This window comes from Martes martes (assembly GCF_963455335.1).
Source record: "Martes martes genome assembly, chromosome: 9".
Lineage (NCBI taxonomy): Eukaryota > Metazoa > Chordata > Mammalia > Carnivora > Mustelidae > Martes > Martes martes.
Genome location: NC_137896.1, coordinates 104,334,428 through 104,360,470, shown reverse-complemented (window position 1 = coordinate 104,360,470; position 26,043 = coordinate 104,334,428). Strand labels below are relative to the sequence as shown.

General features: G+C 58.6%; 2 protein-coding genes across 2 annotated transcripts in view; both read right to left on the bottom strand.

Annotated features, from left to right (window-relative positions):
• The window catches only part of KCNIP3 (potassium voltage-gated channel interacting protein 3), a gene marked incomplete at its 5' end in the record, with an annotated part of 78,128 nt that extends 74,027 nt beyond the window's left edge, over positions 1-4,101 (bottom strand). The window contains one exon of the mRNA XM_080812678.1: positions 4,003-4,101. Within this exon, the coding sequence (XP_080668804.1) occupies positions 4,003-4,101 (99 nt within the window). The remainder of the gene's footprint in view (positions 1-4,002) is intronic.
• Positions 4,102-9,110: 5,009 nt separating this feature from the next.
• PROM2 (prominin 2) lies at positions 9,111-23,476 on the bottom strand. Its single transcript, XM_080814516.1, has 24 exons — positions 23,013-23,476; positions 22,310-22,359; positions 21,728-21,924; positions 21,513-21,633; positions 21,160-21,223; positions 20,784-20,873; positions 20,305-20,504; positions 19,882-19,956; positions 19,056-19,119; positions 18,672-18,831; positions 18,241-18,393; positions 17,175-17,298; positions 16,962-17,053; positions 16,762-16,846; positions 15,845-15,991; positions 15,272-15,343; positions 14,373-14,465; positions 14,184-14,237; positions 13,794-13,874; positions 13,514-13,582; positions 12,685-12,774; positions 12,352-12,458; positions 11,922-11,996; positions 9,111-11,743 (listed from the first exon to the last, which is right to left on the bottom strand). Exons 1-23 carry the CDS (start codon positions 23,254-23,256, stop codon positions 11,933-11,935), a joined length of 2,496 nt encoding a protein of 831 aa, XP_080670642.1. The 5' UTR covers positions 23,257-23,476; the 3' UTR covers positions 9,111-11,743; positions 11,922-11,932.
• Between the last annotated feature and the right edge of the window lie 2,567 nt (positions 23,477-26,043).

The window sequence follows — 26,043 nt, the reverse complement described above, 5'->3', positions numbered from 1 at the left end:
CAGTGGCACAGAGGAGCTAACTAACCTGCCCAAGGACACACAGCTAAATGCATGAAGGAGGTGGGACTGAGCCTAGGTCCTCCTGATGCAGAGCCCGGCTGACAGCTGACAAGGTACAGCCATGTTACCCCCGACCCCAGGCCACTATCCTCTCGTGGCTGGAGCCCTCCGATATCAAACGTGCAGATGGGGCTCCGCGACAAGCCAGTGGGCATATATATGCCCATCGGATCTGCCTCCTGGCACTTTCGATAGTGTTCCCCACCTCTACTCCTGGCCCCCGCTGGTCAGCACAAGGCACAGGCCTCGGGTGAGGGCTCGACCCAGGCTATGAGCGTATCTAAGGCCCACATGGGGAGACTGAAGCTCAGAGAAGGGATGGACCTGCCCAAGCGCACAGGGTCAGCTGGGTGGAGCTGGGGGGTGAAGCTGGCTCTCTGGGGGTCACTGCTCAGAAAGTCCATCTTGAGAGGGGATCTTGAACCAGAGTCAGGGTAGGCTGGGCATAGGGGCATGGCACCCGCAGCAGGTGGCCTCGGGTTTACACCTTGCTTGGCCTGGAGGCATGTGTCAGAGATGGGGCTGGGTGGCGGTGGGCACAGAGCTGGAGATGTGGCCTGTGAAGACCGGCGCCTGCTTTGCCTAGCTGAGCACGGCATAGACCCGTGCCTGTGGGGCTCAGGGGCTGCTGGACAGAGACCTGAGGTGGGAGCCTGGACAGAGACGAGAAGCACCAGGCTGGGCCAAGTGGGAGGTGGGACAGACCCCCTCTGGGCTGTCCTGCCAAAGTTCAGCTTAGCTCCCCCTCTCCCACTCTGGTGCCTGCGAATCCCCTTGGTTCTGTCCCTGTCACGTGGCTGTTCTGTGGCATTCTAGGACGTAGGCTGATCACAGCTGACAGATGCACCTGTTCAAGGGAAACATCAGTCAGCTGGGAATAGGGAGCTGGGCTGAGGGCACAGCACACAGGGACTGACTGCCCACTGTGCCCTCCTTCCTGTCCCATTTCCTTCCTGCTCCCCCCGCCCCCTCGTCTGTGGACCAGCTAAGGAAGACTTGCCAAGTTCTCTCTCCTCTTCTTTCTTTGCCTTGGAAACCAAGGTTGCCCTTCTCCCTCACAGAGGCCACATTCAGGGCTCCGCAGCTGCTCCTGGGCGTCACCAGAGATGCCTCGGAGTGGGGCGGAGAGAGCAGATAGGCCCCAAGCCAGCTGGAATCAGCAGAGCACCTCCCACTCTCGGGAAGGATTTTGATAAGAAAAGGGATCCTGAATTCAGAAGATGGGGGTCCTTTCCTTGTGGCCCTGGATCTACTAACCAGAAAGGGATCCGTGGCTGGCTCGAGGTGATATGGCTAAACCAGGGGACATGGCCAGGGATGGGGTCTGGTCTGGTTCCCATACTCTCACTAAAGGTTTCAGGAGGAACAATGGGCCACAAACCCATGAAGCCAGCCTCCAGCTGGGATGGGGCACTTTCCCAACTGCCTGGTGACAAGCAAGCCATTCTCCCAGGAACTCCCCAGCCCCCCACCAAGCCCTAGGGAACTGGGCTTTGGAGTAAAATGGAACAGGGTTCAGATTCTATCTGTACTACTTCGTAGCTTGCAGTTTAAGGCAGACCTCTGTTTCCTCGTCTGTAGAGTGGGATACAGTACCAAAGGCTATCTCAGGGGCTGCCCTGGGGGTCCGGGGAGATAATGCAGGTACAGAGGTTCCCAGTTCATGCACTGGGCCATGAAGACCTCACTCCCCAAAGACCTAGGACAGTAGCTCGTGCCTGCCCCCAGGAGGCCGGTGATTCTGTGTGTTCCTTTCCCCTAGGAGCTCCCGGAGTTCAAGCTAAGTACACTGCTCCCTTCTCTGAGCCTCAGTGTCTGTAGAAGGGGAGGTGGTGTTCCCACCCTCCTGGGATGTCCCAAGGATCCATAAAGGACTGGGTAGTGCACGGAGAGGCCGAGGGACTGAACACCCATGGGGTGTCACTGGGGGCAGCTGCTGACCATGACCGACAGGCAGCTGAGCATGCATGAGTTGGGCCATCCTGTTTTCTCAACTGCAGTCCTTGCTGCCCCTAGAGAGGATTTTTTTCCCCAATCTCCCTGCTGACCTTGGTGAGGGACCCAGCGGCGGCTTCCTTAGGACCACTGTCCCTACCTGGCCCAGCACCAGAAGGTGTGAGACTTGCTCTAGTCTCTGGCCGGGCCAGCCCCAAGAAGGCCACCAGCAGGCTTAAAGCACAGTGAGATCCACTGGGGCCCAGGAGAAAGTCTTAGGGGTACGGAGGGCATGTATGGGATCACAGTGGCCAAGGAAAGAGCCAGATATACCTGCGGGACTCAAGCCACACACTCTGCTCATCAGGTGGGGGCAGGGAGTGACCTCCTGGCAGTTAGGGTCAGCGGGAGCAGAGAAAGGAGCCTTGTCTCCTGGTGGGTGGATAAATCGGGCTGTGTGCAGCCATGTGCAGCCCGGGTTTAGAAGCGCCTGCCTCTGTGTGTGTGCTGTCAGCTGTGGGCACAGTCACCGGGCAAGCTCGTGAAGGGCATGCCCACTCGGGTGTGCAGATGCCCAGGACCCATGCTGGCTGGGTGGGCGTGTGAAGTGAGCACATGCACGGACGTCTGGAACCAGGCACACGGTTTCTCTTTCTCTGCCCTGGAGGTTGCTGGGGAGACTGGAGGTGGCAGGAGAGAAAGCACCTTTCAGTGGGCCCCATCACCAGGCTGAAAGTGTTTCATGCCATCCCCTCTGCTAATCCTCCTGGCACCTCTGGGAGATGGACCAGACAGGGCAGGGGTCGCCCAGGCTCTGCCCAAGTGTGGCCTGGAACCACCTGACTCTGGAAGCAAGCTGACTCTGGGCTGCTTGTCCTTGAGCGTGAGAGAGAAGCAGGAATCCACCTTTGTGGGGGGGGTGGTTTGAAAGTAGGGGGAGCCTGAAGGATGACAGTCCTATATCTATTCTTCCTTACTCATGAGACCTTGATTTTATCTGAGGTTTGTTTTTGTTTTTTGCCCACTCCTCTTTCTACTTCCTGCTGCCTACACGTGCTGGCTGGAGCTCCAGCAGCCATGTTGGACTTTAAGGTAACCTCAAGAATGGGAGCCAATGAGACAGATGGAGCCTGAGCCCCTGCTGACCAAGGGGCCCCCGTGCCAGCCTTCTATGTCTTCCCTCCGGACTTCTGCATGAGACAGAAACGCAACCAACTCGTTCAAACCACTGTTAGCCGGGGCATTCTGTTATGAGCCGCCAGATCTAACCTGATGCTGCTTCTTCCTTCCCAAACAAGACTATCCCAAACACGTGAGAGGCTTGCAAGGCATCGGGACGTATTCCCTGAGTGCGAGCTGTAGTCTGGGAACCGGCTTATTTTCTTTCCGCTCCCTCGTTCTTCACTTAGTCTCCAGCCTTCCCAACAGCCTGTTACCATCTCATGAACCCCGTCCCGGCATTCTCCTTTGCCTTCTCTCTCTCCAACCTCCCAGCCACCCAGCGGAGTGGGAGCCCGGAGTATGCATCCTTGTTCAGGGGTTCAGAGCCCTTTGGGAAGTGGTGTGTGAATCTCCTGAATGATTAAAAGAAACACTCATTGCCCAGCTTTCAAGCCTAAGGCACCCGCTCCCAGCCAGCTCTCAGCCTTCCCACACCTCCAAGGGCTGAGGGTCCGGTCTCAGGGTCAGGGTCAGGGTCAGTTACTCTGGCACTTGACCCAGAGACGGGACAGAACTGCACCAGCCACCTGCCTGACTCCAAGCTCCTCCTCCGACCACCTTCTATCCCACAAACACCTAACGCCTCTCGGGTCCAGAGGGGGCCCCTGGATGTCCAGCCTCCCAGACAGGACACCCCAACACTTACTTTTTCAAAAGTGACCCTACAGGGGACGACAGTGCTTGAGCTCAAAGGAGGAAGCACAACAGGGCTCCCTGGTCCAGGGCCACCCTCAGAGGCCCTGGCTCCCCACCCCTGGGCGAGCCCCCAGCCCCGCTGGCGCCTACCTTCGCCCGATGCATCCTGGGCGCTGAAGAAAACTGTTGCCGGCCTCCCCTCTTTGCAGCTGAGAACAGGACTGCCTGGCCGGCTGGCAGCTGCCTCATGTTTGCTTGGACCCACACGTAATTGTTACACGGGCGGCTCCTCGCCCGCCCCCTGCCCACCCCTCCCGCCCCGCCTGCTTCTACCCGCTCCACCCCTTCTGCTCTGCCTCCTGCCTCTTTCAAGCCCTCTCCCTCCCTCCCTGTCTCTTTCCCTCTCTCCCTCCTCCTCCCTCCCTCTCTCCCTCCCCACGCCTCTCCAACAGATTCTCAGTCCCCTTCCCAGGCTCTCTGTCCCACTCTGGGTATTAAGGGTTCCTAATCCTTCCCTCTGAGCCTGTTGAAGCCCCTTTGCCCGGCTCTTGGCTCTGCCCTCTGCTCCCGCGGCTGAGCTGGCGGCTCTCTCTGCCTCCCCCGCTGTCTGTCTCTTCCTCTAACACACACACTCTCTGCTCCCCTACCTCGGTCACAGGAAGGTGGAGTGGTGGGTGCAGAGAGCTTCCACTGCGGGGAGGAGAGCTCCGCTCAATGAGGAATTCAGAGGGGTGGGTGGGGCGGGGGAGCCTGGAGAGCCTCCCTGGAGGCAGTTCCAGAACAGGCCAGCCCCTCCCCTCCCTGCTGCCCCCACAGACAGCCTCAGGCTGGCTCAGTCAAGATGGGCTGCAAAGAAGGATCTGGGCTCCTCCTAAGCCTGGGGTCTTCCTGGTGTCCTTCCGGCTGCCCTGCACACATCCTCTGGCCACCGCTGGTGCTGGGCATCCTTTCTGGGGACATCATTCTGGGTCTCTGGGTGGGAAATGGCCTCACTGATGGGAGCTCACCGCCGGAAAGGGTGAAGCTGCCTTGGCCACATTACTTGGGTCGCACACAGGGGTCCTTCCAACTGCTTCATCTGTCCCCCCACCCTCAACTGCCTCCCTCCCACATGGGGCCTTGTGGGGGGTGGGGACCCTCCTGCGCTCCTTATACCCCTAAGGCACCCTGTCCCTCTAAGGCCTGTTATCTGTCCCCACCTGGGTCTGAGGTTGGGACCACATTAGGGAGGCCGAGGGACCTTGCCAGATCTCCCGGTGGATGGTGGTGCTGGAGGAAAGGGGTGAGGGCCCCTGAGTTTGGGAGGGAGATCCTAACTGCCCCTTGGGAGGCCAGACTCCTAACCATTTGCTCAGTCCCGGGAAACCACCCAGGAGCCAGGTGCCCAAAGCCTCCGCCAAGTTTCCCTTTTCTGCACCCTGAAGAGCCAGCCTGTGCCAGTGGTTTCCATGGAAACAGAGCCTGAGACACCCCCCTCCTTTGCAGCATGCACGAGAGAATTTGCACCCCACCCTTCCTTTTTTTTGAGCCAGCCAATGAGCTCCAACTTTCAGATCCTCAGGGGAAGAAAATAGTCCGGAGTTGTGCACCCACCGAGGCAAGGAGAACTGTTTCCAGGGTAGGAGACAGCCCGGGAGGGTCCTATCCTGCTGGACAGGCTGGACCTCACGCTGGGAGCTCCGGAAGGAGGGTGAGAAGCTGTTGGTCAGAGGCCAAGCTCTCTGGGGCCAAGTCCTTGCACACTGGCCACCTTTGCTCTTAGCAAGCTCCCACAAGCAGGGACTCACTGAGCATTCTGTCTTCACAGCAGCCCTGGGAGGAAAGGGTCACGATCTCACTTTGCAGATGATGAAAGTGAGACCCAAAAAGGTTAAAGGATTTGCCCAGGGTCATGGTCCAGAAAGTGGCGAAGCCAATACACACAGCCTGGCCCTTTCATCCCAAAGCGACCATGCGAATAAGACTCCACCCTACCTCGCACGTTCCATACATCAGCTAGGAAACGCCCACCACACCTCCAGGATGGCCTGACTCAGGGTGTGGTGTGAGGAGGCTGCATCCCAAAGAAGCGACTCCCCAGACCAGCGCCACCCTCTGCAGAATCACCCCCCTGCTACTTGGGACACCCCCTGAACTTGCAGTACTCAGGATGCTTTCTTCCAAGCGGAGGAGTTTTGAGCTGTGACAAAATAGGACAGCTGCCCTTCCCTGCCAGGCCCCACGTCCCATGGGCCTTGGGGACCTGCCACCGCAGCTGCCACCAATGAGATGTCCCTCATATGACCCTCCTTTGGAATATGTGTTCCCCTGCCATGATCCTTGCCCCACTACAGACCCCTTCCTGCCTCCTTCTAGACCCCATACCCTCGGGGCTTTTCCAGAGCCCCAGTCACTCCCAGTCTGGCCCCCTCACTGGGCCCTTGGGGGATGCAGGAAGGAGAAAGGGCAGGAGGGAGTGGAGGGAAAGGAGGCCAGGAGCAGGACTCCTCACACGGGCCTCAGTGGGGCTGAGAGGCCCTGACAGTGGTGTGGGCCTGTGGGCATCGGCAAACTTTCCCCAAGAGGGAGTCTGGGAGTTTCCAGATACTCTTTGGCAGTGTATCAGACCCAAAACAGTTAGGAAAGGCTGCAGGAGAGCCTCACCTTGTGGGCTGCACACACTTCAGCCTGACAGGTTTCAGCTGCAGTTTTCCTCACACTGGGGGACAGGAGGGAGAGCCCCAGGATGGGGGAGTTTGGAAGGGGGAGAGGAAGGGATCCTTTCAAGCCTGAAAGAAGGCTGTTTCCTTGTATGAACAACATCTGAGAGGAGGCAGTGGTGAGCACATTCAGCTGCGTGGGAGCTGTCCTCTCATCCCTCCTTGGTGAGGGGCCCACACCACCCCACTCACAAGTCTTGGGTCTTCTGGACCTTCCGCCATTGTTGCTCACTATCCTCTCCACTCCAGGCCCAAGTTCTAATTCCTCATCCTCAGGTACTCCAAACCTGGCTCCATGGAGCCCCCAGTCTCTCTTTTTCCTGGGTCTTTTTTGGGGGCCCTAGCTCTGCTTGCCCCGTCCAAGTGGTATAGGGGGGAGAGAGAGAGAGAGAGGGAGGGAGAGAGAGAGAGAGAGAGATCCTCAATACGATTTCCAGGTTTGGGTCCTTGCCCCACCAAGAGCCTCTGCCTGTGAGGGAGGCCCCTCTGGGTGGAGAGGACATGTGGGGTCCCCTCCTCACAAGAGCTCAAGAAACCTCTGGGCCCCCAAACAGACTTCCTCTGCTTGCCATGGCCCTCGGGGGTGTCACCATGGTGCTGGGGCAGCACAGGTATGGGATTGGAAAGTCACTGTCACTTTGTGTCACCTACTGATGCTTGAATCTCCTCTTCTGCCCGCCCTCAGGTGGAGGGATAGACACGGGCAGGCCTGGGGAGCTGCTTGGTGAGGGCACACGACGGTTCTCCATGCCTTCACCTCGAACACAGGGTGCCTGGTGGGGTGCGGCCTGTAGGCCACCCGGACCGGAGCTGCCCTGCACCTTCGCTCTGGTGTGGGAGGCTTCAAGCTACACCTCTCGCTCCCACAGGCCCCTCCATGGGTCTCCAGGGCCTGCCTGGCCACCCCCCTGACTGGGCTGTTTCACGGGGGCCTCAGGGCACCCAGGAGCCTGGACTCTGTGGCAGCTCCAGCCTCTGTCGCTGGGGTCTGCTCGTGCTTCGGGGGACAGGTGGGAGAGCCCCAGGATGGGGGAGTTTGGAAGGGGGACACCCAGCCTGAGCCTCCTGGGACCCAGCCTCAGAGCCCACCTGACCCCCTCATACACTCCCTCGAGTGGGCCAGCAGCCCCTTCCTTGGCTCTGCCCGCACAGCAGCCGGCCTGTCCCCGGCTCTCTCAAGTGTGCAGGTAGAGGTGAGACATCAGTCCACCCCATTTCTCAAACTGCAGGGGACACCTTGAAGCTCTCTGAAGCCTCCTTCCTTCAGGGCTGGAAGGGTGGGCGTCCCAGCTCTCCCCTTGGGTTCCGCTCACCTCAGAATCTCCCTCCTCTAACTTCAACACCTGCCTCTTGGATATCCTCAGTGTGGTAAGGGTTCAAGCCACCTAAATCCTGCATCACTCGTGGGCGGAGGTCAGCTCTCAGCACACGGCCCCCCTTCCTTCCCCAGGGTGCTGCGGTGTCTGGGCAGCATCTGCAAGATGCGGGGGTGCTCACTGTTCCAGGAGTGGCCCATCCAGGAAGAGCAAGGAAGGACTGGGGGACCTCGGGGAAGAGGCTTCGATCCAACAGGACATGGCGGCGGGGGGGAGGGCAGTGTGAACCAGGCTGGCCACAGCTCCCAGTTCAAACCCTGGGGTTTAGGCCTGGGGAGATAGGGCACTAGGAGAGCAAAGTGGAGAGATCCTGACTCTAGGAGGCTGGAAAAGAGGGACACTGTCCATGACACCCAGAGCTGGAACACAGGCTGGCCCCAAAGGTACCACCGGAAATGCAACCATCATCGGTTAATGGTTCTGGGTACGCTGTGCCCCTTCTACTCAGCTCCCCTTCTACTCAGTTCGTATCCGGTCTCTGGGCCTTAGTTTTCTCAACCATAGATAGGGGAACAGTGCTTGCATCTGAGACAATTCACGGGAAGTGCTTAGCACACTTCCTGGTTCATTTCCAGAACTCAACAAATGTTAACTGTCTTTGTCCCCTCAGCTGGCCTGAGTGGGCCCCTTCCCATGCAGCCCTTCCTCTGCACCCTGAGGCCAGCTGGAACTGCCCTGGCCACCCACCTGGAACCTCAGACGGCCTGGCCCATGTGGCGTTTCTTTGGCGGAATCCGGCAATCATGGCCCACGGGGCCTTTGCTCGGGTTGGCCAGGCTGGAGCATCTGGCATGTCCCAGGGCCTTCAATCTGTCATCCCTGCTGCCACAGGGACAACAAGGACACTTGGATCAAATCTCCTTGGAGACAGGGCCTCCCTCCCACACAGCCCTGGGGAATGGAAACTGGCAGCGTGCCCAGAAGGAAACCTCCAGAGTCACCAGGACCTGGAGACCTGAATCCAAAGCCTGGCTGGGCTTCAGCTTGGGAGACCTTGACTCTGCCCCCAAAAGCTTCTTTGCTCAGGAGTCAAACAAGCATGAAAAGCCCCACCGCCTTCAGGGAATGTCATAACAGATGAGAATGTGACCACAAAGGGGCTTTGTTTCACACATTAAATTAGATGAGCATTTTAGGATTCCAGCATTTTATTTTATTTTATTTTATTTATTTATTTTTTTTTAGGATTCCAGCATTTTAAAACTGGAAAAATACATAATATACTTTTCTCTGTGGCTATTTTTATCTCTCTCCCACCTGCGGAATGCCACCCCCATCCCCAGATACCAGGGCCCGCAGTGATACTCTCCAAACCAAGCTCCTTTGAACAGTCAGTGTTCCTTTGGCCGGGTGAAGGTCTTGGATCTTAGATTCAATGAATGACAGCCTTTCCCACCCAAGTCAATGGATGGGTGGAGGGGTGGAATCAGTTAATTTTGCAGAACAGCTACTTCTGATCACGGTGAACTAGGTAATTCGGCCTAAATTCCCAACTAAGGACAAAATTAACTCCAAGAGGAGGGGCATCTTTCATGCTTTGGGTTGGGACCCTAGAGGAATTCACCCCCAGAATACAAATGAACTGGAAATAGACCAGCATTCCAAGGGACTGCAGATCATCTCAGTCCTGAAACTAGATTAAAACAATCCCAGTTTGCTGGATCCCAAGCCATCCACCAGATGTAAACATAACCCTCGAGATGGTAGATATCTTCATCCCAAGCCTCAGATTATTTCTACAGGTTTTCAGATGGACTGTGTGGCATTCAATCAAAAATCACACCAAGTACGTGAGGAGAAAAGGCAAAACCAAGAAAAACCAAAATAAACAACAGACACAAGAAATAGACTCAAAGAAGTTCCAAATAGGAGGTCATTAAATTTTAAAGTAACCATGTGTGGTATGTTCACATAGAGAAAGGATAAGGTGGAGAACTGGAAATTATTTCATAATGGTTTTCTCTACTATTATCCCATCAACTTCATTCTTAACATGCAGGCGCCACAGTTCCCCTGCATAGGGCAACAGATGAGAAACAAGCCAAAAAAGCTTTGGGAAAAGCAAAAAAAACCAAAAAAACAAAAACAAAAAACAGTTGTGCTTCATTCAAGGATGCCTGGTTGGAGTTCGCTTGGAACAGTGACAGTAGGTTGCGTACACACCATCCTAATTTCTAGTAGCAAATCTGTTGCTGGCTTGTAAAATGCAATGCAACATAGACACCCCCCCAAACTCAGCAGACTCTAATCTTAAAGGGCTTCACACCTTTGAACGGGGACCCATCTCCCTCCTCTCTTGTACCTGCCAAGACCCAGCTGAGCCCGTGGCCCAGAGTAGTTGTGGCAGAAAAAAAAAAAAAAAAAATAGCAGCCTTTGAGGATTTGTTTTGTGCCAGGCTTCTGCCAAGGGCTTTCCATGCAATGTCACATTTTTCATAGCCCTAGGAGGCGGTCATGAATATTCTCTCCAATGGAGACCTTAGTCTTAAGGTCTAGGGAACACACAGAACATGTCCAAGGTGTCCTAGCTTTCAAGCATTAAAGCCGGAATGTGCAGCCAGGCCTGCCTGCTCCCAGAGTGGGTCCCACTCCCCATCTGCTGATTGCTGCGGTAATCCTGGATGTCCACGGCCAGAGGAAGCCTTGGATTCTCCTCACCAAAAGAAACTCATTAAACACCAACTGCATATAGGGCCCTAGCCTGAGCTCATGTCAGAGATCCAAGGCCAAGGCTTAGGAAGTGAGAACACTTTAATGGATCTAAGGTTTTGCCCATTTCTTCTCTCTCCTCCTCCTTTTCCCTGTTTCTGGAACTCAGCATCCAGCATTCCGAGAGGGCACTGGATGGACTAGGCCTCATGCGTAAGCTAGAAGGAGGCAGGGGCACAGTACAGAATCCAGTTGTGGCCACCAGATCTCTCCTGGGAAAGCTGGGTGGGGGTTGTCAAAGAGGCTACCTCCCGGGGAGCCAGGGGTGACCACCCCCACTCTGGCCTTTGTCCCAGGCCCCTTCCTAGGAAGCCAGTGCTCAGAGAAGAGCTGCAGGACAAAGCACTATTTCCAACCCAGGATGCAGGCAAGGGGCTCAGCCTTCAGACAGGCCTCACTCACCCCACAAGGTGGCCAGAAATCCAGGCCAGGGCCTGTGGAGGGTCCAGGTGTCTGGGCAGTGGAGGCCTCGAGGGCCATGAGTCAGAGCCCTAGCAGCCCCTGGCCTGCTTGGCGGTTTTACCCGATTGGCTTAGTTGGGCAGGACAAGTCCCTAGGTACCAGCAAGGTAGTGGGATAAGGCAGAAAGGGGTCAAAGCAGGGAAAATAGTTTCCCTGTGGGGAGGACGTAAGGGCTGGGGCAGAGTGAAGCTAGAACAGGTGGGCAGGTCAGAGGATGAAAAGGGACAGCAGCTTGCAGGAGTGGGGGGTGATAGGCAGATAGTGACAGAATGGGGTTGGGCAGGGCCTCTGTCTCATCCAAGGGGCTGAGGAAGGGGTTCCAACAGGTGGAGAACAGGCTCCTCCTGGAGCTAACGTGTTTCAGCAAGGAGGATAAGGGATCGATACGTGCAAGAACCCATCGGCCCTTGTAGCTCAACCGAAGTCTAACGTGATTTTGAGAATGAAAAAAGGGGTTCATCATCAGAAGGGGGTGGAAAAGAGACAACATGGGGTCAGGGAAATGGAGCTGAAGGATAATCCAGGCCCGATGCCCGTCTGGGCTCTAGGCAAGAGCAACGGAAGTCCTCGGGTCCAGGGCAAGTCCAAGGAGGAGGAAGGCGGGCAGCCCCAGGCATCACCTAGCAGCCAGCAAATACCCCTGTTCTGGAGGAAGAACGGGGCAGGTGAGGGGAAGGCAGGGCTCAGGCTGGGTGGGCCAGACCCACCAATCCCAGAACCCTCCTGCCCTCTTGGGCCCTAGAGACCCCAGATCCCAAGGCCTTCCTTCCCTTCCTACTCTCCACTCCCGGCGCCGAGGAACGAAGTGGGTGGGGACACTCACCCACTGGGGTCCTACAGCTTCAGGGAGGTGACCCGGGGGATGTGGAAGAGCTGAGTCTCCTCTGAGCTGGTGGAGCTGGGGCGTCGCAAAAAGAAAGCCGGTGACCTCCCAGGCCTGGACCCTCGGCCCCGACACAGGGACGAGCCCAGAGCCCTGATCTTCCCAGCGCAGAAACTCTCCGGGGCTAGGAAGAGTTCCAAAAAGCTGTGCGTGGCGAGATGTGTTACAACAAGGCGGCTATGGGGCAGACATACAAAAGAACTTTCTGGCCCCAGAGTTGCTCAGAGGGTGTGACTCCTCAGAGCTAGGCCTGGGCATCCTCCACAAGGGAGGTCTCAGGAGGGGGTGTGGGAGGGAGTCAGTACCCAGCGACTAGACGGACTCCTTCCCGGACCCCTGCTGTCCCCCTCAGTCCTGGCCACCTCCTCACCTGAGGCGTTTCCAAATGGGATGGAAGTGTTTGGAGGTCTTGACAGCAAAGACGATGCTGGGGATCAGGAAGAAGGTGCACCATGCCAGGCAGAACCAGAAGGCGTTCTAGAACAGAGGATGTGTGGTCAGCTCGCTGTGGCAAGGCAGCGACTTCTTCCCATCCCGAGGCCTCCTGCTGACTCGGTGAGGGGCACGGGGATGTGTTCTCAGGGCTGACGGGAGGGTCCAGTGGGCAGGCCCGGAGGCAGGGCTCCTGCTTCCCCTCAGGCCCTGCTCATGCTGTCTTGGGGGCCTCCATGTCTGTGAGCCCTGAGGAGCTAGAGGCGCTCACCCAGGGGTCAGCTATCATGTCACACAGGATCACACGGCTGTTGTCCAGGGCTCCGGAGAGAGGCTGACAGGTGGCAATGCGCTGCGTCACCTGTGGTGTCAACAGGAAGCAGGCACATGGAGACACACTCAGATGCCCGGGCATACACCCCACAGTCAAAGAAGGAGGGTGACCGGACAGAGGTAAGTCCAGGGAACCTGTGAGCAGGAGCCTGTGCACAGCTGTGCACAGACACGTGGATGCAGGGACACAGAGAGGAGGACACACTGACCCAGGGTCATCACTCTGCTCCTGCTTTTTCCATCCCATTCATCAGCCTGTATTAAGCCCCTACTGTGTGCCCAGGACTTTTCTTTAGGTTCACACCCTCACTGGAGAGGCCCTGCTTGTGGTGGGCGTGCCCACACCCACGCACCACCGACATGTGCCCATACACACGCACACTTGGGGCTCAGCACAACCGCACCGGCCCTGTGTGGGTCCTGGACGGCTTACAGAGGCCACAGCCAGCACAGGCCTGCAGGAGGCGGGCCGAGTGGAGAGCTGGGCCAGGGGTCCACGTGAGGAAGGGCATGGGGGCAAGGTTCTAGAGAGCCACGGCTGGACCAGCTCACACTCAGGGCCCAGAGAAGGGCTGCAGCCAAGGCTGAGTAAGCAGAGCCCTGCCAGGAAGCAGGGGTGCAGAAGCCTGATGCAGAGTTTGGGTTCAATGCTGAAGGCCTAGGGCACCCCCAGGAGCTCTAGGGGACAGAGGAAGGATGCAACAGCATGAAGGTCTGGTGGCACCAGGAGCCTGCTTGAGACCAGGAGTGCCTGGCCCCCAACTCACCTCCTCTCTTACCCAGGCCATGTACTGGGAGAAATAATCCACTTCCCGAGTCAGGAAACACTCACTTTCCTGCAGGAGAGAGAGGAGCTCATGCTGGGAGGGGTCCCAGGAACCAGCCCCCACCACCACCCATGCCCGGCACCAGCAGGACAGGCTGAGCTGGCTTTCCTGGGAGCCATGGTGAGGGCACAGGGGAGAGAAGAAGCTCCATGTGCATTAGCAGCTCAGTCCATCTCTGACTATGGGGCAGCCCCCGGCCCCTGTGCCATGTCCCACTCACATTCCTCAAGATCCTGGTGACCCAGGTAGGCAGCTCTCCTTCCAGGTAACTGACCTTGTCCAAGACCCCAGAGGTTTCCATCTGGGGGAAAGAGAGAGACTTGACTCAGTGCCTGCTCAGTCAGGGAGCAGCCAAGCATTCATTCACCCATTCATTAATTCAACGTCTCACACACATATACTCACCTTGGGATGGGGGTGTTAGGCCCTAAGACACAGAGGCCAAAGATGGTGGTCTTTAAGGAAAGGATCTGTCCTTCCACCCCCATTTCTTCCCACCCCCTATCATCAACCTGCACGGAGACTCGGCAGAGTAGATGAGACCCCAAACCAGCAGGGCCCCTCTGCTGCCCACCTGCTCCACCCCACCCTCCCCACCCCCATCAGCCACCTGGAGATTCGGGGCTTTGGATGCCAGGGCCCTGACCGTGAGGTTGAGCTTGGCCTATGGAGGAGAGGGCAGGGCTGGTTAAGGGAAGGGATGCATAGAGAAGAAAGCTTCCTGCCCCTCCCTCCTCTTTTACCCCTCCCCGCCTCTCCCCTTCCCCAGGTTCCAGGCTCCCTGCGCCTCCAAACTTACCACGAGGCTCTCCTGGGGGAGGACCTTCTCCCAATAGAGGTTTTTGAGCTCTTGGGCCTCCTCCTGCAGCTGCTGTCCCAGCACAGAACTGCCCTGAGGGGAGACAGAGATGAGAATGGCACTCTGCCAGGGACACGCCAACTTCTGCCAACATATTCTTTACTCAGCTGTTCAGTCAGACATACTGAGAAGATGTGGAAGGTGCTGGGCTCGGGGCAGAAAACCGAGGCCTCTTTAAGCTCCTGGCCCCGATCCAGGTTTGGAGGCACTAAGCCCGAGTTCTAGGTCCACTGCTAGCTTACTAGGTGCCTCTAAGCCTGCCACACCGAGGTGGCCACACACACGGTGGTGGCATCTCCTAAAACAGGAAATACTCCTCACTCTACCCATCATGTGCACTAGATGTGGAGTCAATTAAAGCTCTAAATATTTATAAGTGCAAAATGTCATATTTTTTTCCAGTGGAGTTTAAGCTTCTCCAGCACAACTATCACGACCCCTAGTCCACAGCACTGTCCTCACGCCTGTCCCAGCAGGCTCCCTGAACAGTGTGCACTTAGAAACCCCTGCCGCACTGTGTGACATTAGACAGTTACATCATCTGGTCTGAGGTAGAGGAATGTCCACTTTACAGATGAAGAAACCGAGGCCTGAAGACGCTGAACGACCTGCCCTTGGCCACACAGCCCACTGGAGGTAGAGCTTGAGTCAGAACTGATACTGCAAAACTCTTAAGCCCATCCAGGGGACCCAGGGCCTCAGCGCTCCCTGGTGGGAACCCCCCGACCCCTGCCTTTGCCTTCATGCCCCTCCCCAGTCCAAGCCCACACAACCTCTCCCACCTCCCAGGCTTCTCTCTGACCCCTGCCTGCCCAGTGGGGCCCCTGGTCCCTTCTCACTTGGGTCCGGGCCAGTTCCTCCAGCTCCTGGGCCAGCGTCTCCATGTTGGTGTTCACCACGGGCTTCTGGATCTGGAGACAGACAGGAGAGGCCAAGAGGGAATGCACTGTGGCTCCCCCAGCCCTCAAATTCCCAGTCGATTTAGAAGTACCCCTCACCAGCTAAGTCTATTGTGACACATGGGTCACCGTGGGTTTGACCTGAAACTGTGAAATATATCAGGAATTTTCTGTTAGGATAGAAAAGCAAAACAAAACAAAACAAACCAATGAGGCGCCCTCTGGTGTAACCCAATGAAGAGGCCACTTCCCACCAGCATTCGCCACAGCAGTGGGTTCAGGACCAGGAACAGCGACAGCCCAGCCCAGACCAGGGCACCCGGACAGGCTGGAGGCACATGGTGTGCGGACAACCCCCCACAGGAAGAGACCCCCCAACCCTAACCCCTAGGGACATGTAGAAAATTGGAGGGAATGTAGAGGGCTGTGATGACACAAGACACCACCGTCAGCCCAGCTCCTCAGCAAGCCCCTCTGTCTGCCAGGGTCTGGCCTGAGGGGCTCCCTGCTGACCTGAACAAGGAAGCTGGAATAGTGGATTTTCTCGAGCCCACTGCTCTGCAGGGCTTCCAGGTCCCGGTGGGCGGCTGGGCTCAGCAGGTCCAGATTCTTCATGTCTACTTTGAGGTTCTGCAGCTCCTGCTGCAGCTTGGCAGTGTACTGAGGGGGGTGAGGGAAGGACAGCGTGAGAGTGTGCCCAGTTGCTGAGCCAGGACCCCAGAGCTGGGGAGGAGTTACCGGGCCCTCAGGGCTCTCCCCCTGGTTAACCGGGGCCCCCATCTTGGAGATGTCCAGCCCCAGACAGTTTCCCAGGAGGCCTCTGCTTCTCACCTGCCCCCACTCCAACCCACCCCCACCAAGACCTAGCTCTCTGCCCGCACATATCTGGCTAGTGGACAGCATGCAGACTTTCCCAGGCCACCACTATAAAACAGCTTTCCCTGGCTCACGTTTATGGCTGTGGGAGCTCCGCGGAAGGCCTCTGGTGAGACCTCCCCCAGGGACTCACAACTCGATCACCATCGTTTTCACTGTCACCCCCCAGCCCCAACTACCCTACTACCATGGCAGCATCCTAACCAATGCCTGTCCACAGTCAGGACACGCACACCTCAGCCCTGTCAGTCACTGTCACCAGCCCTTCCTGCTACAACCCCAGGTGTGTTCAGTTCTTTCTGGAGCACAGCACTTGGAGCTGTGCCTCCAGGCACTCACCCACCCTCCTACACACCCTAGAAACCATCCTGGGCTCTCGCCCTGGGCCAGGCCCTGAGCTCGGCCCAGGGGCCTCTGCCCCAAGGTGTCTCTAACACTCATGCAGACTTGCAGACTTCTCAGGTTCAGTAAGATTGTCCAACCACAGAGGCAAGGCCAGAGGAGGGAGGATTCTGCAGGAGGGATCCCCACAGCCTTCTAGAAGGTTCCCTCACCTGGCTGATATTCAGGTGTTTCTCCAGGTCATAGGAGTCATTGAGCTGCAGGACGCTCCAGAGTGCAGCCCCTTCCTTGCACTGACTGGGGAGGAATAATGGACACTGAAGATGGGAGAAAAGGACAGTAGGGAGGGGACCGACATCCTCTACCTCAGCTCCTTCCCACACCCTGTCCCCAGCCAAGGCTTCCCACTCACTGATAGGCCAGGAGGATACTGATGTTCTTCTTCAGGCCAAGAAGCTGAGACAAGTTCATGGACGGGGGCAAATTCCCCGGGGTGTCTGCAAACTGGAAACAGGGCAAAGAGAAAAGGGCCCTGAGCAGGCTGAGGGCAAGGCCACCTCAGCTTCCCTAGAGCCCAGTCCCCTCCACCTCCCTCAGGGCCCCGGAACAGGACAGGCAGGGTCACCTTGTAGAGCTCCTTGCTCTCCCAGCTCTGACACACCAGCGTCTGCACGTTGCCACCCACCAGGAAGGTGGCAAAGACAAGGAGGATGAGGGGAGCAGCGATGAGGAAGCTGAAGCCCACACCTCTGGGGAAGGCAGAGAGATGGGGCTGAGGTGGGAAAGAGGAGGCTGGCTACCCTCGACTGCACACCCTCTGTCCCACCACATGGCAGGGGCGGCCTGGGGTCTGTTGGCCCCAGGACAGAGCCCTTTGAAGACTCAGCTTCCTAGGGCCAGAGGGGAGAAGTCAGAACTGCTGGTTGTCCCCCTCCCCTGCCCCCCACTCCCACCTCTCACTGACACCCTGGCTGGCCCTGGCAGCCTAGCTGCTTTGCTCGAAGAGAAAGGATGGCCGGCCTCTGAGCCTAGGGCACATGCAGGTGACCGGCTCCAGAGCTCAGCCACCTGGCACAGTAGGGGCCACAACTTGAGGGGGGCTGAATGGGACCAGTGCTGCTGATCTGTAGGGCTTCTCTGTGGGATAGGCACAGCCCCAAGCCAGGGTCTGAGGCTCGGAGAATAGAACAAGGGCTAGATTTCAGCCTCCACTCACCCCTTTGGTCAGGCACCATGATGCAGTGGCCAGCCTGCACAACTGAATGAGGCAGCCCCAGACTTAACCATCTAGTGCAGAGAGGGCAAACAGAGTCTAGCTCTGCTGCTGCCTCCTACTGGAAGTGCTATCTAGATGCTGGGTTAAGAAGGACTCTGAGGCCACGTCTGGCTCAGTGGGAAAGAGTGCCCACTGATTACGATAATTGTCAATGGCATGGAAGGGGGAGGTGCTTCTTATCTGCCACTCTTGCTCTAGTCTAACCCTTTCACACAGATGAGGACGTGGGGGCCCAGATGGGTTAGTAATTGGCCCAGAGTCACCCAGTGAGTTTGTGCCAGAGCCGGAAGTAGAGCTCAGCATCTCAACTCCCAGGATGTTCTCCTGTAGTCACACTAGAAGCTGTCCATGGGCATGAGAGGAGTCCGGCTGGCCCAGTGGAAGAGACTCTTACCCTGCCCCCAACCCATCTTACATCAGGAGGAGGCGGGCTCCAGCCTCGCCCTTGGCTTCCGAGTGGCTGGGGTCCTCCCTGGTAGACAGCCCCCAGATGCCCAAGTTGAGGCCCAACAGGTTACAGACCACCACAAACAGGACTCCAGAGCATAACACATAGCCCCAAATCCACCTGCCACAGAGAGGATGGGGTGTCACTGAGAAGGGAGGCACCAGGATGGGGTGGCATAGGATCTAGTGGTGGGGAGGGGTGCCCACGGCTCCTGTGGGGTCCCCAGGCTCCATAGCCAAGGTGGAGACAGAGGCCCAAGGAGTAAGGGGTCTTGGCTGAAATGGGGGCAGATGCTCAGTATAGCCTGGGGTTAGTTGATGAGGGCTGGGAATCGGGCCCAGTGTGGCTGAGAGGCTGGGCTGCCTGTCCCACCCCCAAGCCCATGGGCTCCTGGGCACCTGTGTTTCTCGTATCTCTGCACTTCCTGCAGGTAGGGGTGGCTTCTCTGTTCCACCTCCTCCAAGGCCTGGCTCCAGCGAGCGGCTGCCTCCCACCCTGGGAACTCTTCGGCCAGCGTCTTCAGCCCTTCAGGCTTCTGGGCCACCACCTTCTTCAGCTCTGCCCCAAGCAGCAGAGACTTATGGGAGGGGGAAGGCACCCAGGAGCCCAGGGAGGAGACGGATGGGCCGGAAGAACATCTGAGACCCCCAGAGAGGGCCCACTCTCTGCCCAGGCCCAGATGGAGGATAGCCTTATGCCTCTACCCCTGCCCCCCCACCCCACCCCACCTCCTCTCCACGGGCGCCTCTGGTGGGAGCAGCAGGCCCCGGACTGGGCCTCACCTTTGACCACATCGGCCATCTGCAAGGCCACCAGGAGCGGGAGGGCATTGAATGTGCTGTTCTCCTGCCGGGACAAAAGGTGGCTGTGCCTCCTGCTGTCCACCCACAGTCCCAGCTTGAGGGACCCCTGACAGCACCAGGCCCGGGGGAGGGAACACCTTTCAGTGCTCACAGCTCAGGAAATCAGGAAACAGGCCCTTTGTTCTCTTGGTAGATGGCTTCTTCTCTGCTTTCTCAGCCTGCCTGACTCAGCTCCCCAAAACACCGCTCCTGGGGGACCCCTCCTGTCTCTCCCCGCTATCGTCTTCTCCTTCACCCATCCTGCACATGATGCCAGGCCTCGCTCCCTGAAGTCCAGCTCCAACCTTCCCCTCCCTCCTCAGCTCCCCTGTTCCCTTCTTCCCAGGACTTTCAGCTCCAGCAACCCAGCACAGGTGACTCACCATTTCCCCAACTCTGGCATTTTCCAGGCCCCGGGTCACAGGTGCTGATTCATGCCGCACCCTCCCCCACAGCCCATCTGCACCGAGCTGCACCTCCAGGACTCGGCTGGCATCCTCGCTCCCTGGCCACCCCAGCCCCCACTACCTCGAGGGGCCTAGCTCTTCCTTCTGGCTTCCAGGCCTGCCTCCTCCACCAGACTGCACACACTCGAGAACCCTCATCGTGAGCCTCTAGCCCAGGGAGCCCTGTGGTAGGGAAGGCCCTGGTTTGACCCAAGTCTTAGGTTCAACTGGGTTCCCACCCCCAAAGGGGGAAAATGAGGCCCCCTCACTTGTGAGCTACGAGGTGATGGGGAAGTCGGGTGGAATGGGCAGGCACTCACCTCCTGGACCATGCTGGAGAAGTTGGCCTCTGGGACACCCTTCAGCCGATGCAGGACATCATCCACGGGGGACACCTGGAATGGGGAGAGGGGGTGGTATGACAAAGTCCATGGAGAGGCCGAAGGGGGAACCCAGAGGGAGGATGAGAGGAACCCTCAATGTCCTCACACGCAAAACGGGGACCATCTCACTAGGGGGCAAGGAGAACTCAGGGAGCTAATATACAGGAAGCCCGCAGCATAGCACTAGGCCCAGGAAAGCTCTCTCGCCCCCACTGCCGGGATGACCACATCATGAACCCTCGTTGTGTGGGGAGGGGAAGAGCTGCCTGAGGAAGGGGATCCGGAGTCTGCCTCGGGAAACACCCAGGGATTCCTGGGGTAGCAGGCAGAGCAGGCCCCTTCCGTTCAGGAGGCCCTCACCTGGTGGAAGTCAGCTCCCAGCTCCAGGGCACGGGCTCGGCTCTGGGCCTCGGTGCAGCCCTGGCAGCTGGGCCCCTCCAGCAGGGTGAGGAGGCGCTTGCGGCGCTCCCGGACGGAGGGCTCCAGGTCCTGCTGTCCCTTCCGCAGCTCCACCAACGTGCTGTTCACGGCTTGGAGGTGATCCACAGAGACCTGCAGGGCTGAGGGACCCCCTTCTGGACCCCACGACCTCAGAGGCCTTGTGGGAGATAGAACCCCTCCCCCTTCCCCCATCCCCAGGGAGGTGGGTCAGGAACCTCTGAGATTAGAAGGGAGACAGCCCTAAGGGCACGGGAAGCTAGGCTAAGGATCCTAGATAAAGCCATGAGGAAGTCATGGGAGGGGCCTGCTGCGGAGGCAAATGGGATCCTGGCCTGGGTGAAGGTGGGGCCTGCCCTCAAGCGATGCCACCCCCACCCCCCGCCTCTGGTCCCACTCACCCTGGCCCAGGCTGCTCACTGAGGCCAGCATTTCATACACGGTGCTCTTGAGCTGGGTGTGGATTGTGCTCCCAATGCTCATGCCGACCCCTGGAGAGCACAGCCTGGTCTGCAGGGCTGGCCTCCAGGGGCCTAGGGGCCCTCTTCACCCATCAGTCCAGCCTCCCCAGGCCCCACACAGGGCTCTGCAGGGTCGCTGGCTTCTCAGTCCTGCAGCACAGCGATGACTGTGCTCCGTGGCCGGGCCCCAACCCTGCCTCTTCGAGGGTGTGGCCAGGTAGAGCCCAGGATGAGGGGATGAGAGGGGCCCCCCCAAGACAGGCACAGCAGGGGGATCCACAGGCTGGCCCATCTGACAGCAGGCTGTATCCCTCACCATCCAGTTCCTCCAAGACTTGCTTCTGGGGAAGGGAGAACTGCTGTGCCACGGCCTGCAGCTCCTAGGCAAACACAGGGTCCTGAGACTGCTCTCCCTCTGTCACCTGACAGCGCCCCACCCCCTCCCTTCCGCAGCTCTCTCCAGGGATGCCCCCACACGGCAGGCAGCCTGGTCATCCTGAAGATGCCCAGCGTGCATTCATGTATTACAGCCACTCTCCAGCAGGGGGCAGTCAGGGGGCTCATTGAATGGGGAGCCCTTTCGAATCCGCAGGTCCCCGCACTATTCTGTCTTGCCTGGGGCTGGTGCTCATGCGGGCTCGCCGGGGCGAGGGGTTACTCAGTACTTACCTGAGGGACATCGGAGACCAGGTCCCGGAGGCTGAGCAGAATCTCAGGCACAGCCTCAACGCTCGGGCTCATCTGCTCATGCATGTGCTGGTTGGTGACAAAGGCACAGACCACACCAGTCCTGCAGGGATGGGGAGGACACAGGGGCTTGCTGGATGCCCACAGGCACCCTGGGCCTCAGCCCACGCCTCCCGCCTGGCCCGAGCCCCCCTCACAGTAGCACGAGGGTGGTCAGCAGCAGGAAGGCCATGAGGGTGCCTCGCTCGCAGGCTGTGGCCTTGTGCTCCGTCTTCACTCGGCCCCCACAGCGCCGGCGGCAGCAGCAGAAACACAGGCCAGCAATGGGCACCGCGAGCAGGTAGAGGCTGGCGATCACCGCACACACCACATAGCCCACCTCATACCGCACCACCTGGGCCAGGCGGCAGGCATGAGGGGCTGTCCTGACCCCTCTTGCCCGATGCCATAGAACATCTCCAGAAGGGGAGGGGATGCACACACAGTGGGTACTTTGCACACATCTCCTAGAACCCATGCAAGGTGCACGGTGTCCTTGTGATTTACCAGCTTGTAAACCAGGAAACTGAAGTCCGTGTTTGCTCCCTGCAAAACCCAGGGCCCGTTAATGGCAGAGAGCTGTGGTTTGAAATTAGGTCTGCCAAGTGCAGTGCTAAAGGAAGGGGGGAGAGATGCCTGGGTCCCCACCCTGGGGGACACCCAGCAACATGGACTGAGCTGAGGAAGCCCCTTGTGCTCACCCCTGAACTTCCTCCCCCCGCCCCGCCCCCAGGGCTCACCTCATCCACCTTCACGGAGGCTGGCTCATTCAGCAAGGTCTTTACCAACTCTAAGGAAAGAGTCAAGCTGGGGAGGGGGGTTTTTGAGGACAGCCCCTGCCCACCCCTGTGCCCACGCCCACTGCCAGGGAGAGGTGGGATCTCTGGAAGGGCTCTTCCCACCACCATGGCACCCTAGGAGAAGCCCTGGGCCATCCCTCCCAGGCCTCAGTGCTGCCAGGGGAGGGAGTGGCTGAGGGGAGGCCTGGTGGACCCCTCCTTCCGGACCCTACAGCTAGGCCCTGCAGTGGAGAAGCTGCCAGTCTGGTGAAAAGCAGAGGGCCTCGTGGTCCTTCCCCTCAAGAGGCAGGGGACAGGCTGGGAGGGACAGGGCTGTAACCCCTCCTGGCCTTCCCACCCCTCAGCACCACCAGACCCAGACCCAGGGAAAATCTCAGCCAGGTCTTTGAGAACTTCTAATGCAAGTTTTTCCACTTGAGGGCAGACAAACTGAGGCTCAGAGAGGAAAAATGGCTTGCCCAAGGTCACGCAGGAAGGTCTCCATGGGATGCCCCTGGGCCCCGGGGTCTTCTGGGAAGGACGCCGGGGGTTGGGGAAGGCCAGGGACCCTGCGCTCCGGGTGCCTGCTGACAGGGCAGGCAGCCCCGCCGTGGAGTGGGGACCCACTAGCTGGGAGGCCCACCTGAGGGAGGGGCGCACTCACCGGCGGGGAAGGGGTTGAGCTGCACCACAGACAGGAAGCGGCGCACCGTGCCATACAGGGGGTTCAGGGCCCCCGGCGGGCGGACGCGAGGGGCCAGCCAGTGGACCCTGGCCGCCGGGGCGAACGCCAGGCGCTGTGCGCTGCCGAGGGACCCGCAGTCCGCGGCCCCCGCCCCCGGCGGGCTCAGCTCCAACCCCAGCCCCAGCCCCAGCAGGGTCGCCAGGAGGCCGGGCGCGCGCGTCATGGGGTCGTCCGGGGGTCTGCGGGGCAAGCAGGACAGGGCTCAGGCGGCCGGGCGTGCGGACAGAGCGCGGGGCAGGCCGTGCATCCTTCACCAGCCTGCGTCCCGGCGGCTCTCAAAACCGGCCCGACAGGTTTGGGCTCCTGAGCTACCTGGGCGCCCGCCCGCTGCGCTGGAAGGACTGGGGCGGAGGCCTGGGGTAGGGGGGCAGGGCCCGGCCTGGACCCGCCTTCCGCGGCCTGGGGTGGGAGCCCGGGCTCCCTCTCCCCTCCGCAGATCCTCCTGGCAGGGCCGCCTCCGAGCTGGGTAGGGAAGACACCTCAGTAGCTCTGGATTGCTTAGAGTGGCCTATCTTCAAATATTATATTCCATACCGAGACCCAACAGGCCAATCTGGGGCTGGGAAAACAGCCACCCAGTGCAGCCCTGGCCCAAGGGGTGGCAGGCAGCCCAGACCCAGGAACCGGGCTCCTCCCCCAGCTTCCTCTGGGGCCGGCTCTGTCCCTCGGGTCATGCCTGCACCTGCCGCGATCCAATCTGGAGCAGAGAGGCCACCAGGCTTCACCCAGAGGGGCTCTCCGAGGAGCCACTGGGACAGGTACAATCCTTCGAGAGGGTGAATTCTGGCAAAGGTGTGCGCTCTGGCCCAGCAGTGCCTCATCCCGTCATCAGCTGAAGGAACTCATCAAGGATAGGGCGGGAGATCTGTCTCCACAGGTCTCTGCTTTGTCAGTGGCTGTCCGCCCGACACCCAGAGGGTGCCCCGGGCTGAGCAGGTTGTGAGGAAGTATTGCTAAACGGTTGGGGGATGTTTCTGGCAGCATTATTCATGATACGGAAACTATCCCGATGGCCGCCACCACCACCAAGGAAATGGTGAAATGAGCATCCCGCCAAACACCCAGGGCAGTCTGTAGAGAAAATGATGTGGCAATTGCTCTCTTGACTTGAAAGATACTCAATGCTTTAAGGGCGAACAGCTGCTTACGGCACAGCACGTGGGCTGGAGGTATAAAATACTGACCGTCTCCAGGTAGAATCATGGCCTTCTTAAATTCTAACCTGCTCCTCTCTACTTGCTAGTCTCTGTGCAATAAAATGTGTTACTTGTGTTCACAGAAGGATCAGAAGTTTGTCAGTTTCCACAGCAGCCACATTTTCCACTGGGAGCCCTGGAGGGAGTGACCCCTAGGTCTGTGACCCTTAGGCTCTGCTGGCATTGGCAGGGGTGGGGAGGGGCACCGAGATTCCCAGCTGCTCGTGGCGGGTGGGGTGAGCCCTAAAGAAGTAACTTAAATTTGAGTCAGGGCTGAGCCTGCAACTGGATCCCTCCTATGGCTGCCCCCACTATATCCTCTGAGTCCGGACAGGAGTACAGTCAAAGAAGGAATAGTCCAGTTAATAACGGGGTGCAGACAGGAAACAGAACCTCATCAAAGGGTGACTCAGAGATGAGGTCAGGGCTGCAATAGGGAAGGGGCTGGGGGTGCTGGCTCCTGGGGTCAGGGAGGGTCCAGGCCCAGCACTGCCCCGGGAGGCCCAACTCCAGCCCGTGGAGGGGGCTCCTGACCACTCTGCCCCGAGAGGGGCTGTGCCCACCACCCCCATCCTGTTCACCTGGGCCCAGCACCTGCGCTGGGGCACCATGGGCCCCTGGAGCCTGCCAAGGGGAAGAGCTGGTCTGATCTCATCAGCTCTCTCCTCTCTCTCCTCCACTGTGAGCTGTTAGGAAGAACTACCAGCCCCCCACCCTCAACATGAGCCCTGCCCCCAGAAATCACCCTTTCCTAGCGGGCTATAATTCCTGTGGGGCAGTGAAGTCCATTTAGGGTTTTTTTGGTATTCCCTGACTCAGAGAGGTGGTGGGGGAGTGAAGGCCTCAGTTTCCCAGGAGATGGGAAGCACTTGGGTCTGTGGAAACGTCCAGCCCTGCCCCCACCCTGTGCAGCCTCCCACTCTTTGTCTCTTCCCAACTATTGTCATTAAGCCATGACTTGCTACTGCTATTGTTTTCATAAGTATCTATGATAAAAGCACTGTACTTTGAAGGTAAGATTTCCCCAAGAAGAAAAAAAACATACCAAGCTCTTTTTTTAGCCTAAGGGGCAGGAGGGGTCGATAAAGATACTGAATTTGCCAGTTTGACAGGTGGACAAAGTGAAGCTCTGAAGAAGGGATTTTCCGGAGTCAGTGAGGAGGCCAGGAATCTTCTCCTGAGCAGGATCCTGATGGAACAATCTATCATCAGACTGGCTGGTCAGCCTCAGGCTTGTCCCCTTCCCCCAGCCCCACCTGGCCAGCCTGGGCACAAGGCCGGGACCATGAACCTTCTGCTGTAATTGAATTTCTTCGGGCTGGGGTTGGGGGGGAAACAGAGCAAGGGGCTGTGTTGGGTCTGGGAGGGCTAGGCCACTTCGGCAGCAGGGATGCCGCTGCCTCGGCCTCCAAGGACGTGGGGCTGCTGGGCTGCTGGGCTTCTAGAAGGGTGGAAAGGGGTTCAAGCATGGTCCTGTCCCATTCCCTCCTTTTAGTCACACCTTTCTGGCACACCTGCCTGTCCCTTCTTACTGTGACCCCCTGGTACTCTCTGCCCTCTGTGGAATTTGGTTGATCTGGAAGACGCTGTCTCTGGTTACCTTGGGCATACTTCCTGGGGCCACTTTCCCATTCCCGACTCACAGTTTTCAGAAGTTTGATGGTCCCCAAACCCCACAGTCCTGAGGTCAGTGTGGGGAGTGTAGGGGGGAGACCCGGGTAAGGAGAGGGGCTCTGCCCTTCAGAAAACAGGTG